We start from the raw sequence: 14648 nt of genomic DNA on the forward strand, positions 1-14648 counted from the left end.
ACCCAAACCTCTGTAGTTGGATAGAAATTCCTGTTTTTTGGTGTTTTCCCTGGGGAATTTGTTCCCAGAGTCTCAGAGCTTGACTCTGTGTGGTGTGTGTATGAGTCTGTGGTGGTCATAAAAGCATTGTCTCCCTTTTCCTAATTAAAGATGTTTTATAACTGCTTTCATGGTTCTGTGTTTTTCCAGATCCAGATCGACAGCACTGAGAAGACAAAAGCAGAAAGGAAACAATCCTTGTTTTTGAGTGGGAAAATAATAGTCCCTCCACACAGTAAGTAGTTTTCCCTATCTAACTCATGTAATATCAGTCTCTGTTTCCTCCAGGTGACCTTTAGTGTCTGATAAAAAGTTCCAAGATCCAGAGCCATCATGGTTGCCTCTGCTGGATTCCAAAGTTCTCCCTGGTACCCTGACTATCCAGGCAGCTATGTCCAATTTGAACACTGATTGTCTGATCTCCGAATGCACAGGGATGGTTGAATGAGTATCCCAGATCTTAGTGTCAGAAGACTGTTACCCACCATTCTGCAAGTTTGATATTTATGAAACTATTTATGATAATTCTCTTGGGTCTGGACAAATCACAGAAACTTTTCTTTTTTAGTGCCTTTCAGGAGGGAAAAATAGGAGGAATGCTAAATAAAAGACAAGCCTAGCCAAGTAGTTGTTTCATAAGAATTGAAGAGATCTTCATTTTCTCTTTAATAAGTCCCTTCTTTGTTTGGCTTTTCTTTGGTAATGCTAAAAGCTATCTAAGTCTAGAAGCCTGCATGTAGAGGGTAGAGGACTAGTACATTCCACATGAAAAGGATTGATGTTTTAGCTTTTGAAAATATAGGAAGTTTCCCTGTATATTATGGAAAGTTAATATTAATATGAACCACTTCTTGGCACTCCAAGACAACCTTTGGTTTAAAAAAAAAAAGTTTGGTCTTAAGACTGTAAACCTTAAAATTTCTCAGACTTATGAATGTTGGAAATTTCCCCATTGGGGAATCTTCTACTTAAAAAAATTCCCTAGCAGATAGTGAGAATTCTACTTGAATGTGAAAACTCCTTGCCTTGGGAATATCCCTACTCCACCCTACTTAAGACTGCTTTAGGACAGAAAACTCCTTGCTGAACAATGAAAGTGCTTTGACCCATGCTTATGGAAAGGACAGGAAGTTCTTTGAGTCATGCCTGTTTTTAAAATTGATACAATGGGATGCTAGGTACACATATAGGTGGGGCAACTTGTAAACTACTTAAACCTAAAAGGGTGATAACTTATTCAGAGGTTTTTTCTTAATGAAATTTGTCGACACAGCAGCATTTTTTTCTGACTTACTAAAGAGATTAAAACTACTCAGCTGTGAATTCAAAATGGGCAGTCCTTTAGAAACATCTACAGTGATTGGTAGATGTAAGGACTTAGGGGAGGTGACAGAGGAAATTTTTGCCCTTAATTGGATCTCATTCAGGGATCTCGATTTCTGATTCTCATTCTGGAGGATCTCATTCTGAGAGACTCATTTCCTTGAGGACTGATGCTTGAGGGCTCTTTCCTTGGAGATAGATCTCTTTGAGGAGAAATGCTCTTGGAGGAAATCTCATTCTGAAGGAAAGCTCCTTGAGGAGCTCCTCTGAGGGGCTCTGTCCCTCTAGGGTAGGAGCTCTGGAGGCCCTTGAGAGAGGCCCTTTGAAACAATCTCTGGCTGGAAGACTCTTTGAGGAAGGACGTTGGCCTGGTGTCACTAGTATCCTTGTTTAGTCAGACCTTGTGGTGAGTATTAAAAAACTGACTGATTTCTCTTTTAAGACTCAGGTCTAGGCCATATTGGCTTGAGGCCCTTCACACTTATTCCTTTCTTACTCTCTCTCTCTTTCTTTGATTACTCATTGTATTGTTAATTAAAATCTCTATAAAACCCATTTCCTTGGGCATATTCATAATTGTTCTATATTCCCTGTCCCCCAAACATTTTAATTATAACAGTTTATGGCTCCCACTCTTTTATCTACAACAATTTAAGCCCCTCAACCAATTTTAATTGTAACAGACTGAAGCTAGGAACTTGCTTCTCTCCCTTTGCTGAAGCAAGGTGGACAAGTTTTTTGTTTATCTGTAAACAAATCTTTTGGGTGGTGAAGCAATTAAATGAGCCATTTGGAGAAAAGTTGCAAACACCTGTGCAGACATTCTAAATGGTTGAGGTTGTATGGTTGGTCCAGAAGATCTGCCTCTTGTTTGGACTGAGGTCTGGGTCCTCCCATCAAAGATACATAGGAAAGAAACTTCATAAGAAGTATAAAGTGGCAGAAGGGAGAAGAAATAGCTTTCTTCTCTTGGAATAGAAGACTTAGGAGGTATGAGCTCGGGTTGGGGCTTGTACAGCCTGCTAAGAGAGTGGCCAGCAACATGTGGCTGGTGCTTTTTCTTTCTTTGGCCTGCTTTTTATTATTTAATAAATATTATAAACCAAGATACAGTTGTCCAGAGAATTTTTATCAAAGATTTTTGATTTGTTTGTATACAACAAGAATTATATCAACAATACAAAAGCATCTACCTCCTACCTTGATCCACGTTCATCTCATCTTGGTTGAGGGTTTTACGTATAAAATAATTTACATATATTTCATAAATTTACTACAAATTGGGTCATATTTTGTCCCTATTCCACTAACTTACTTTAGTTATCTCTCCCTTTATAATTTACTGAGTAGGACACACACTGCTCAGTGGTCAATTCTCTTTGAGATAGCTGTGATGGAGTAGACAGTAGGATATACGGGGACCAACCAGAATCCTTTGTTTTTTGTGAGTGAGAAATCCTCTAGCCCCTTTTACAATGATTAGATTTTAATGTTAGCAATAGTCTTTAGTAAATCATAGTTGTGATTTTAGGATAGTTAAATAATGTTAGCAGAAGTGAATTAATATTATAATACTCCTTATGGCTTTAGTAGTAAGTTTTAAAGTTTGAATTAAGTAAACAACAGCTTTAATATAATTAATCATTGTTAGCATAGACTTTAGTTTTTTGCTAATCATTGTTACTCAGCATTTAGTGAATATGGTCTTGAACTTGTAACCTAACCTTCTTAGCATCACATGATTGTCTTTTCTCTCAAGGCTCAGTAACTCTCTCCTCCACCCTGGTATACATTAATCACATGATGGTCTTGGAAAGTAGGGTTTAGGACCCTCCTCCCACTCCCCCTTGTCCAGCAAATGACTTTTTCTACCAATAAGAAATATTTCCTGACTGCTTCAACCAATAAAACATTACTTCTGCATCTCTATTTTTAACATGGTATTGTTACCTTGGAAAAACACAAAACTACAAAAGTAGTCAGCAAAACCAAACCTTTAATCAGGAAAGAGATGGTGTTGTAAAAATTAAAATTAGTCTCTAATAAAAGTATTATATTTTTAGAGATTTATTAATGATCATTAGAAATCAAGGGATAAAGAAGATACAAAATAAAGACCACGTGCCCATGGCTAATTAGCCATTTCAAAATCACTGCCATGCTCCCTGACAGGGCCAAAAGGAGGCAGGACCCTTCACGTCCTTGCCCAATATCCCCTGTCTAGTAGTAGTAGTCTCTCGGTAACCGAGGATGATGACTATCTTTGTGCGTTTTTATCTATGGTGTATAGATGAGTGTGCACAAAGACACTTGTGTGTGAAGGAGATTTAAGTGGAAAAGTCGATGCACAGAGACAGTCCCACTCTCTCGGCGTTGGAAGCCTGGGTCCAGTGGCACGAAAAATCCTTACACCTGGAGACTTCCTCAGCTGCATTGGATGGCCGTGTTGTCTTTTGTGCTCCAACACGCCCTAAGCACTTCACAGTGCTTTGCTGCATTGCCATCTCAGCCGTTGAACCTTCTTATTGGTTTCTTCCATCTGTTCAGCCGAAGCAGTCTTCACATGCTGGGTGAGCAAAGCCCTAGTTCACCAGGGGTCTGCGATGACCCAATGGCTACCCTCACAAGGTTTGGCCGGCCTGTTGAAGCCGTTGCCCGGGGTGTGGCTGCTGCCACATGCTAGCAGCTACTGGGAGCCACAAGTGAGAGCTGGGTGTCAGGTGAGGGTCAGAGGCTGGAGAGCTGCCCTAGGAGGGCAGGAAGCCCTCCATACCAGAGATACTACCCCTCCCTGAGCACCCCATACACCCCTGTATACAGGAAGTACATAAGGACAGGAAGTCAGTGTGCTCCTGGGAAATGTAGTTCTTTTTTTGGGGGGGTAACAGATTTTCAATTATATAGTGTTCAATATTCAACCACCACACAGAGTCAAGCACCTAAAACCACACAAAGCCAAGGGCTCTGGGACTCTGGGAACCGTATCTCTATGAGAATCATCATTCTAGAGATGATTCTCCAAAGAATAATAGAACTTGGGGATGTTAATGTACCTTTTGGGGGAACTAAGGATAGGGAAGTATATGACTGATTGTCTTTACCATGGCTACAAGGAAATGAAGACCAAAACAGGATTCTCAGGGAGGGCCAGATGTTTTATAATGAACACTAAAGGAAAGGGTCCAGCCTAAGGCTGGGCTACCAGGGAGAGGACTTTGATACAATGGGAGAGACTACTAAAGCAAAAAGGATACCTAAGATTTTATTGAATGCAAATCTTATCTAAAATGGAATCATGAAGTATTTTAAGGTCTAATGTCAGTCTTAACCATGAGTCTGGGACTTCCCTCAGGGCAGGAGACAGGGGCAAATCTGGGATTTCTGAAAACCCAGTTGTCAGTATATAAGTTGTCTTGGGTTGTTTTTAAACTACTATATAAATTATGATATTCTTTGGGTATAATGGAGGCCATCTCATTCAGCTCTGGGTCTTTGGTCTTGACCAGAGTCTGGCTTTATTGTGAGACCCTTCCTTTCTCAATAAACCTATTTATTTTTGGCATGGAGACTTTGTTTCTCTTATTGGTGCTTCTGCTAAAAGAATTTTCCCCACAATGTGCTCTTCCCCAGTTTTCTATGACCCAAAAGGAAAATCCCTTCATGTTATGCTTCAGAATACATTTTACTACATAAAATAAGAATTTAAAAGATTTCTGAATAGCTAAATACAGCTCAGGTGAGAAGTCTGCCATGTCCATCCATTTTGTTAAACTGGAAAAAAACACAGTACTATTAAATAGTCATACAAACCACTTTTTAATTAGGGGGAAAGGGGTACTTAAATTATTAGGCCTCCTCACAGAGTTGTGCACCACAAACTGTTGTCGCAGAGTCTCTAGAACAGCGGTTCTCAACTTTTCTAATGCCGTGACCCCGCAATACAGTTCATCATGTTGCAGTGACCCCAAACCAAAAATTTATTTTGGTGGCTACTTCAAAACTGTAATTTTGCTACAGTTATGATTCAGAATGTAAATACCTGATAATGCATTATGTCTTCTCATTGCTACAAATTGAGAGGTTGAGAACTGCTGCTCTAGACTCTGCACTGCTCTGGTCACAGACCCCTGGGAGTCCCACCACTTAGATGAAAAACTCCAAAGAGCCATTAAAATTGGGAAGCTTAAATACCTTTTTAGGGGAACTGTAGACTAAGGATGAGAGAGGATAGTTGATTGACTTTACAATGGTAACAAAAAAAAATGAGGCGTCTCAGACAGGAATAACAGTGAGGGGCTGATGCTTTACAATGGACACAAAAGGGAAAGATCCAGCCAGAGGGCTGAGCTACCTAGGTAAAGGACTTTGACCAGAGGGGAGAAACCATTGGGACAAAAAGAGATACTTAGCACTTGATGGGCTTAGTCATTCCCACTTAAACTACTTTGGTTCAACAGCTGAGAGGAAGCACTGTGGAGTGCTTAGGGCATGTTGGAGCACAAAAGACAACACGGCCATCCAATGCAGCTGAGGAAATCTCCAGACGTAACAATTTTTCGTGCCACTGGACCCAGGCTTCCAACGCCGAGAGAGTGGGACTGTCTCTGTGCATCGACTTTTCCACTTAAATCTCTCTCACACACAAGTATCTTTGTGCACACTCATCTATCCTAGCCCCGTCCACCCTCTTCAAGACCTGCGGCGATGGGGGAGTGACGACGCAACAGGTGGAGGTGACCACTGGCAGTTGTAGTCACGATCCTGCACGTAGGCAGCCCACAGACCAGTGGTCGTTCGGCCCTGTACCCAGGCAGCAGAGTCGTTTAGCAGCATCCTGGGCGACTGAGCAGCCCTCTCTAGGACAGCACTGCTCACCCTAATCAAGGGAGGGGACTAGAAAAGGTGTCCCAAACATTGCCTGCCCTACAAACACCCGGTCAGCACACCGCGTCTGGCGGGTCATCCCTTTAAGCAGTCGAAGTCAAAGAAAACATAATGCAAAGAAACTCCTACTAGGAGCATGAAACATCAGAACATTACTTGACAGAGAGAATACCCCAAGACCTGAGAGAAGAACAGCTCTAATAGGTAGAGAATTGGCGCGATATAACATCGACATCGCAGCCTTAAGCGAAACACACTTACCAGAAGAGGGATCACTCAGCGAACCCACCTCTGGATACACCTTCTTCTGCCCGTGAACGCCGACACCAGGCCATAACTGCACCTCCCGTAACAACTGGCGTCCCAGGCCCCATGTGCCACAAACTGTGCACCTCAGCCTTTGGGCTCCAAAGCCACATGAGGGTACACCGCAGATGAAACTGCACAAAGACAATCGTCATTCTCCATCACTGAGAGACTACCACTACTACTACTTAAACTACTTTAAGATCTATTGTTAGTCTGAGACTCCTGAAGTTGGACTTTCCCTCAGGGAGACTCTTATGTGACAAGGTCAAACTTGAGGCTTTCACCTTCAAGGTAACTAACCTGAGGGTCATCAGATCTTACTGGGCTACAAGTTTGGGGGTCTCTAGATTCCATGTGGACAATTCACAGCAGCAACAGAGAACTCACAACTTCCCTTTTTACCAAGAAAGGTAAAGAAAACTATCAATAAAATTATTCCTGTCCAGGAAATTCAAATAGCTAGTGACCCAGTGTGTCTAATGTGAACTCTACTTAAGGGCCTGTAATCAGGGGAGCCCAAATGTTTTTGTAGCCTCTGTAGTCAGAGTCTGAGGAAGAAAGTAGAAATCTCTCCAATATCCATTCCTTCTCCTGAGACTTAAGGGCTTACAAACTTATGTTTTAAATTCATTGTCCATGTTGTAATTCAGGCCAAATTTCTAGGCCAAGCAGATCCTAGGCTCTGGCCTAAAGTCCCTAGGGTGGGTTGAGGGGAGAGGGGCAGAAAGGAGGAAGAGGATGGAGAAAGAAAAAGAGAGAGGATGGGGGGGAAGGGAACAAGGTGGGAGGGAAAGAGACTGCTCTACCTTACGTGAAGGGTAACCTTTATCTAAAATGTTGTGCTGTCCTTCTGGTATCTCTAGATCTCTTCTCTGGACTGACTGCCTAGCATGAAGATCTATATTTATCTGCTGTGGGACCACAGACACTTCAGGCTCTTGGGCTGTTTTTTAAATAATTTTTTTTCTCCTATTACATGTTGTCAACATGGAAATCTAGAGATCCCCAGTTTATTTAGTTTTGAGTATAGAAACCCCAGGTTTTGACCTTGTCACAGGAGAGTTTCCCCCTGAGGGAAGGTCTCTCTTCACCAGACAGTGAACTTCCTGGTAGTTTGGGTGAGAACAGCTAATCCCATCCAATATTGAACATCCCTTTTGTCCCAATGGTTTCTTCCCCCTAGGCTAAGGTCCAGGACCAAGGTGACCCAGCCCTAGGCTGAGTCTTTCCCTTTTGTGTCCATTGTGGGGCATCAGCCCCTCACTATTATTCCTGTCTGGAACTCTTCATTTTCCTTTCTTACCATTGTAAAGTCAATCAACTGTCCTAAATCCTAAAGCCCCAAGGTCACCTAGAGTGGTATATAAGTTCCCCAAGTTCTTTTGTTCCTCAGAGTCCATCCTGAGTCGGTGGCACTCCCAGGGGCTGGTGACCAGGGCATCTTGACTCTGTACAGTCTTGGAAAGCAGCTCTGTTGTTGTATTAGTAGCGTTAACCCCTTTTCCCTTGATTAAAGACTATTTAATAGTTCTGTGTTTTTTCTAGTTGACAATGTAAAAACAATTTTTTAAACATTTGTTTTCTAAAAGTTTTTTTATGTTTTGAGCTTCAAATTCTCTCCTTTCTTCTGACCCTTCTTTCCTATACTTTCCCTGCCCTCTCTCCTCCCTGCAATCCCTTTCCCCTTAGTAAGCAATCTGATAAAGATTTTAAATGTGTAAATGTTATGGGTATGGAAGGATACCCTTTTGAGTTTGGGAAGGATACCTTTTGCAAGCATGCAATGACTCCAAACTTCACTTAAAAACAAAAAGAGATTTATTAATTTAGAAAGTAATGTTGAGAGTGGCCAGGAGGATAGCAAGGTAGAACAGCATTGTGGGGAGCAGTTCCCTGGGAGGACAGCATGAAAGGAAAGGCTGTTCCTCCATGGGGACAGCATGGATGGAGAGGCTGTCCCCCGGATGACATCAGTTCTGGGGTTTATATACACTTTAGATGCTAGGTCCTGGTGTGGACAAGACTAGAGTGAGTGTTAGTTCCTCAGGCATTTGGTGGGGTGGGATGGTCATCTGACTGGGGCCTGCCTGGAGGCATAAAGATTCATTTCTTTGTCCACCTTAAATCTAGAAGACAAAAGAGGGTAAACATCTCAGGTCATTGGGTGTTTCTAGGTTAAGAGTCACAAGGATGCAAGGGCAAAGGAGTTTTCCCTGATAATAGTTGGCCTGGGTTTCTGGGGGTACAGTGCCCATGTCATAAACATGTAAAACATTTTTCCATATTCCATGTTTCAGGTTGTGTTCAGACTCAGTTTCTTCTCTGAGGGTAGATGGCATTTTTCATCACGAATCCCTGACATTGTCTTGAATCACTGCATTGCTGAGAATATCTAGGTCATTTAGTTATTCATCAAAAAATAATGGTTCTGCTTGCTTCACTTTGCATCAGTTTATGTAAGTCTTTCCAGAATTTTCTGAAATCATCCTGTTTGTCATTTCTTATACACAACAGTATTCCTTAAATAGACTATACTATAACATGTTCCACTATTACCCAATTGATGTACAACTCTTCAATATCCAATTCTTTGCTATCTTGGGTTTTGGGGGGATTTATTTGTTTTCTCTTAAAATCCTTACCTTCTATCTTAGAATTGTTAACTTGAAATCTAGAAACCCCAAATTTGTAGCAACTTGAAATCTAGAAACCCCAAATTTGACCTTGTCACATGAGAGTTTCTCCCAGGGAGATCCCAGACTAAGAGTTTCAGACTAACAATAGACCTTAAAGTACTTGGTGGTCCCTGTTAGGTGGGCTAGCAGATTCAATCAGATGTTAAATACCCTTTTGTCCTCGTAGTTTCTCCCTTTGTATCAAAGCCTTTTCCAAAGTAGTCTAGCCCTTGACTGAATCTTTCCCTTTTCTGTCCACTGTAAAATATCAACCTCTCCCAGATAGTGCTGTCTTGAACTTCTCATTTCTTTGTAGCCATTATAAAGCTATACTCCCCAGTCCCCAGTTCCCCAAGAGGTATATAAGTTCCCCAAATTCCATGGTTCCTTGGAGATGTCATCTCAGTCAGTGATACTCCCAGGGATACTGTGCCAGAGTGCAAGGGCCTTCCAGCTCTCTGGTTTTGAGCACATGACTCTGTGTAGAGGCCTAAATATTGAACACCATCTCTCTCCTGATTAAAGACTTGGTTTTCCTGACTATTTGATAGTTCTGTGTTTTTTCTAACGTTAACAGAATTAATACTGTGTATTGGCTCCAAGGCAGAAGAGCAGTAAGAGCTAGGCAATTGGGGTTAAGTGACTTGCCCAGGGTCACCCAGCTAGGAAGTGTCTTGAGAACAGATTTAAACCAAGGACTTCCTGTCTCCAGGTCTGGCCTTCTATTCAGAGAGCCACCTACCTGCCCTTTCTCTTAGGTTTTTAATTCCTCTGTTCAGAGGAACAATTTATACAATAATCCTATTCCTCATTTCTTTACAGTGCTGAGTATTTCCTTCCAACCTTCCCAGAACTATTTCACTCACTTGGGGAGAAGCAGGTCTAGACTGAAATTTCTTCTTGTTGATTCTTGCACCTTTTGGGGGAATGAAAGATTACAGAGGATTTTAAATACCAGGGATTATTTTCTTAGTTCCTTTTTTGAATCAGGCACTGTGAGAGAAAGGACCTTTGGACTGCAAAGTACAGTAATATTAAACCTAATCCTCATGACTGGGCTCTAGTTTGGGTGATGGTGGCTGTGTGCCCAAAGGAGGAAGCTAGGAAACCTTTATGTGACCTTTCTATCTCCTTAGGGCATTTTCCTATATCTTTCTCTTCCTGTTCAACTCCTAGAAAGTTAGCTACACTCTCAGCTTCTACTTCCTCACCACATATCTGCTTCTCTATCCCTGCAAATCTCCCTTCTAATCAGTTTCTACTGAAACCACCTCCCAAGGCCATAGATGATCTTTACTGCCAAATCCAAGGGCCTTATCTCAGTCCTCCACATCTTTGACATCTACACTTTTGATACTGTTAACCCTTCAACCTGGATACTCTTCTTTCTCCTAGTTTTCCTGCCTATCAGGCTGTTTCTCTGTCTGCTTTCCTGGTTCACCATCCATCTTTCAGTCCCTGAGTGTGGGTGTCTCTCAAAGTTCCTTCCTGGTCCTTTTTCCTCTTCACTCTCCACATTCCCTTGGCGAGTTCCATAACTTCTAGTACTTTCAATTTTTACCACTATGCAGGTGACCCCTAATCTATATTTCCAACCCTAATCTCTTTTCTAAATGCTGGTCCTTTTATCACCAACTGCCTGCTGGTACCGCAAATTCAATATGTCTAAAATGGAACTCATCATTATACTCCCAAACCTGCCCCTCCCTTCTCTAAAATTCCTCATTTCTGTGGAGGGCACCACTACCTGAGTTGCTTGAACTCCCATATTTAATCATTTATCAAGTCTTGTAGATTCTTTATTCACAATATCTTTTGTCTCTACTCCCATTTCAACTTCCATGGCCACCACTCTAGTTCAGGACCTCGTTATTATCACTTACCAAGATTATTGCAAGAACCTTCTGATTGTTTTCCCTAAATCCAGACTCTTCCCTTTTCAATCCATCCTTCACCCTTCTCAAGGTTTGAGAATAGCTGTGTCATTCATCTACACAAAAATCTCCTAGAGGCTTTTTGTAGCTTCTAGAAGGACCTTTATAATCTCTCTTCAATCTATCTTTCTATCCTCATTTCCCATCTCTCCCTTTTCTATACTCAACATTCTAGCCATACTGGACTATTATTATCTGTTCCCTGATTTCATGCCCACATTGAATTCATCTCCTACATTCAGACATTTACCTGGAATGCATCCACCACCGTCCTTCCCCATATCTGGAATGAATTTTCTCTCCAGTCGACTCTTCCAGAAGACTTATTTTCTTTCAAACCAACTCTTCCATGTAGTCTTCTGAGATCTAACTCTTCTCTCCCAAAATATTCTCTGTGTATTTTGTCTAGATTTCATCTTGGACCCCTTGATTCCCAAACTTGTACTTATCTGTGCAACTGTCACTTCTCCCTCTCCCTTCTAGCCAGGGAAGTTCCTTGAAGGGAAGAGTAGTTTCAGTTTTGTCTCTGTACTTATAAACTATATACTTAGTTCAGAGCTCTGTACATAATAACTTAGTAAATATTTGTTGAGTCTTGGAGATTAGGGAGAAGAAGCACTCTTACTGAAAAGGGAGATAGATGAACTTTCTCAGTAGCCATTTTCACAGGGACTAGATGGATTTTATTGTTGTTGTTGTTGGGGAGGAGTTGGGTCTTAGTAGTCTCTACTTGAACTCCAGCAAGCTGGACTGGTGTCCCAAAATTGAGTTCCCAAGGCCACTACAAGAATTCTTTCAGAGTGGGGCCTGACTAAGGGGAATAGATTTCAGTTTCCATCTACCCTGCAGCCTTCCTCAGCATGGGTTCCCTCCCAGTGCCTAGCCACTCCCAATAGACATCACCCTCTTCCCTCCCTTTCCTCCCTTCCCCCCACCCTCAGCCCACAATGTCCTCCCCCTGCCCAGGCTGGGGTGCAAGGCAAGCAGGAGGTTTTTGAGGGGGATGGGCTGGGTGGGCGGTTTTCCCAGAGCAAGGAGTGGAGCAGGGCCGAGTTGGCACCAGCTCCCACAGATAAAGACACTCCTGGCCAGCTGACCATCTAGCTGCGGCCAGCCACAGCCCAGGGGCCCACACAGGAGCTGCTTCCCTGTCCTGTGGGCAGCACCCCATCTCAGCAGGGTGACATGACACAGAGAGAAGCCAGGACTTCTCCAGAGATGCCTGGACTGGGGGGCCACAACAGCGGATCTGGGCTGGCACTGGGCACTGACAGGAAGAGGAGCCGCCTGATGAAGGCGAAACAGGGACTATGGGGAGAGACTAGCTGGGGCAGCCAGAGATGGAGCAGACCTGGTCCCGCCATCCATAGTCCCAGAGCCAGGAGCTTGGCCGTTGGCAGGGTAAGAGAAAGGACATCCCTAAAGAACCTCTACAAAGGCTTGACCCACCAGGGCCAAGGGAAGATATAACTGATTGAGATAAAGGGGGTGGGAGTAGAATGGAGAGTCTCCATGTAGAGAGTATGTCAGGATGGTGGCAGCTCTATCAAAGGTGAGGCGCCATGTTTGAGGGCTGGAGCTGATCTAATGCTGATACTTCTCTCCTAGAACTGGGGTCATTGGATCTCTTTGAGTTTAAGGTCTAGGTCTTGGGATGGCAGGCACCTACTCCTAAAAGTTAAACTTTTAAAAAATGTTGGCCGTAGAATCCAAGGACAAGACCTACCCTTAAGTCCCAGGTCTGCCACTTACTTGCTATGTGACCACAAGCAAATTGCTTTACATCTTTGAAATTCTATTTTCTCATCTCTAAAATGGTGCTCATGGTACTTGCATTCCCTACCCCAGGAGGGTATAAAGAAGATACTTTGTAAAATGCAAAGCACTATAGGAATGTGAGTTATTGTTGCTACTGTTACTCACCTTCCCACAGCTTGGCACTAAGCCCATTGAGCTTATGATTCTGATACCTAAAATCTGGAGCTCAGGATCAATCAGGAGCTGACAAGGAGATAACATGGGTTAAAATAGTAAGATAAAGGAGCCAAGCAGCATATTTGACAGGACGAACACTGGTATTAATTCTTCTCTCTCTTGGGCTACTACACAGGGTGAATCAAGCCCTGAGAATGCTGCCCGGGAACGGAGTCGAGTGAGGACCCTGCGTCAAGCCTTTCTGGCTCTGCAGGCGGCATTACCTGCCGTGCCCCCTGACACCAAGCTCTCCAAACTAGACGTACTGGTCCTGGCCACTAGCTACATAGCCCATCTTACCCAGACGCTAGGCCAGGAGCTGCCTGGGGTAGCCTGGCCGCCCTTTCTGCGTGGACTCCGCTACTTGCACCCTCTCAAGGTAACTGCACAAGATACTTCTCTTTGGATTGGGGATGGAAGATGCTGGCAACAATAGGCTCTTCCCTTGGGATGTGGGGCTTTGGATTCCCCTTTGCATAGAAAATACTGTGTCCTAATCAGCTGGCAGATGACAGTTCTCTCGTGCGCAATGGGGAGGGGATGAGAGAAGGTAGAACTGGGTAGGGTCCAGGGTGTGTGTAGGTTTGGGGGGGGGGTGTTGGAAAGAGAGCATGGTACAGTGAAGAGTTCCTCAGAGCCAGAAGGCTGGTGTTAGAAGCCCAGCAGTATGACTTTCCTAGCCGGGTGATCATGGGCCCGCTCTGGACTTCAATTCCTTTTTCTGGAAAATGAAAGGCTTGGACTAGGTGGCCTGTGACCTCTCTTTGAGCTCAGAGCCACTGTGATTCTGAGGCTGACCCTGGCCATCTCCTAGATAGAGAGGAATAGCCAGGAAGACGCCTAGCTCTGTCTCCCAATCATTGTTTCCTAACGCTATTGTACAGTCCTCCCTTTGATGGAAAACAGGTTTGGGGACCCAGCTGTTTGCCTAGCAAGTCCCTAAGTACACAGCAGGGCATGCTCTCTCATTAGAACAGAGGAGGCAGGTGTATGGAAAACAACATTGTGATGGGGGTTAACTGCGTCAGCCTGGGAACGTAACCACAGCCTTCTCCAGGACACTATTCTCATCATTTCTTTTTCTTAAATAGTATCAAGAAAATATATAGGGCTATTAAAAACTTTTCCCTCTCTTCTACTCCCTCTTCTGAAGCCTTATCATGGTGGGGATGTGGCAATTGCTTTAGAAAGACAGCTTGGCATTATCATTGTTGTTTTCATTCTTAAAGGTTGTGCCTAGTAGAGAGTAACCTGTGATCAGTCCTCCTGAGCTGGAGAGCCTTCACTGACACTATGTCTGTTGTGCCAGGGCCCTACCTAATTTTGGTAAGGCCCATCACCAGATTGGCTACAGAGTGATGAATTATTCCCCCCCCCCTTTAAAAAAAAAAAAGATAGCCAATATTATATTGAACTTTAAGGATTTCAAAGAACGTTATACATATATGTATGTCTATATCCTATCCTTGCAACAATCTTATGAGATGGCTACTAATATTAACCCCAATTT

The 14648-nt window shown here is 43.2% G+C and overlaps 1 protein-coding gene and 1 long non-coding RNA gene across 5 annotated transcripts in view; one reads left to right on the forward strand and one right to left on the reverse strand.

Moving 5' to 3' along the window:
• TCF23 (transcription factor 23) overlaps positions 1–14648 on the forward strand; it is a 67129-nt gene that overhangs the window by 44296 nt on the left and 8185 nt on the right. For 3 of the 4 annotated variants that reach the window (XR_008915466.1, XR_008915468.1, XR_008915467.1), the window contains 2 exons: positions 190–274; positions 13275–13411. Coding sequence is in view for 1 of the 4 variants with exons in the window: in XM_001380350.4 (XP_001380387.1) it covers positions 12350–12565; positions 13275–13517 (459 nt within the window). In the remaining 3 variants the exon portion in view is untranslated. Of the gene's footprint in view, positions 1–189; positions 275–12124; positions 12566–13274; positions 13518–14648 lie in introns of those variants that run through there. The other variant, XM_001380350.4, reaches the window with a different exon arrangement.
• On the reverse strand, positions 8351–12112 carry LOC130456499 (uncharacterized). The gene is made up of 2 exons (XR_008915470.1): positions 10097–12112; positions 8351–8681 (listed from the first exon to the last, which is right to left on the reverse strand). It is a non-coding gene; the product is annotated as an uncharacterized LOC130456499 (long non-coding RNA).

This window comes from Monodelphis domestica, chromosome 1 (genome assembly GCF_027887165.1).
Source record: "Monodelphis domestica isolate mMonDom1 chromosome 1, mMonDom1.pri, whole genome shotgun sequence".
Classification (NCBI taxonomy): Eukaryota; Metazoa; Chordata; class Mammalia; order Didelphimorphia; family Didelphidae; genus Monodelphis; species Monodelphis domestica.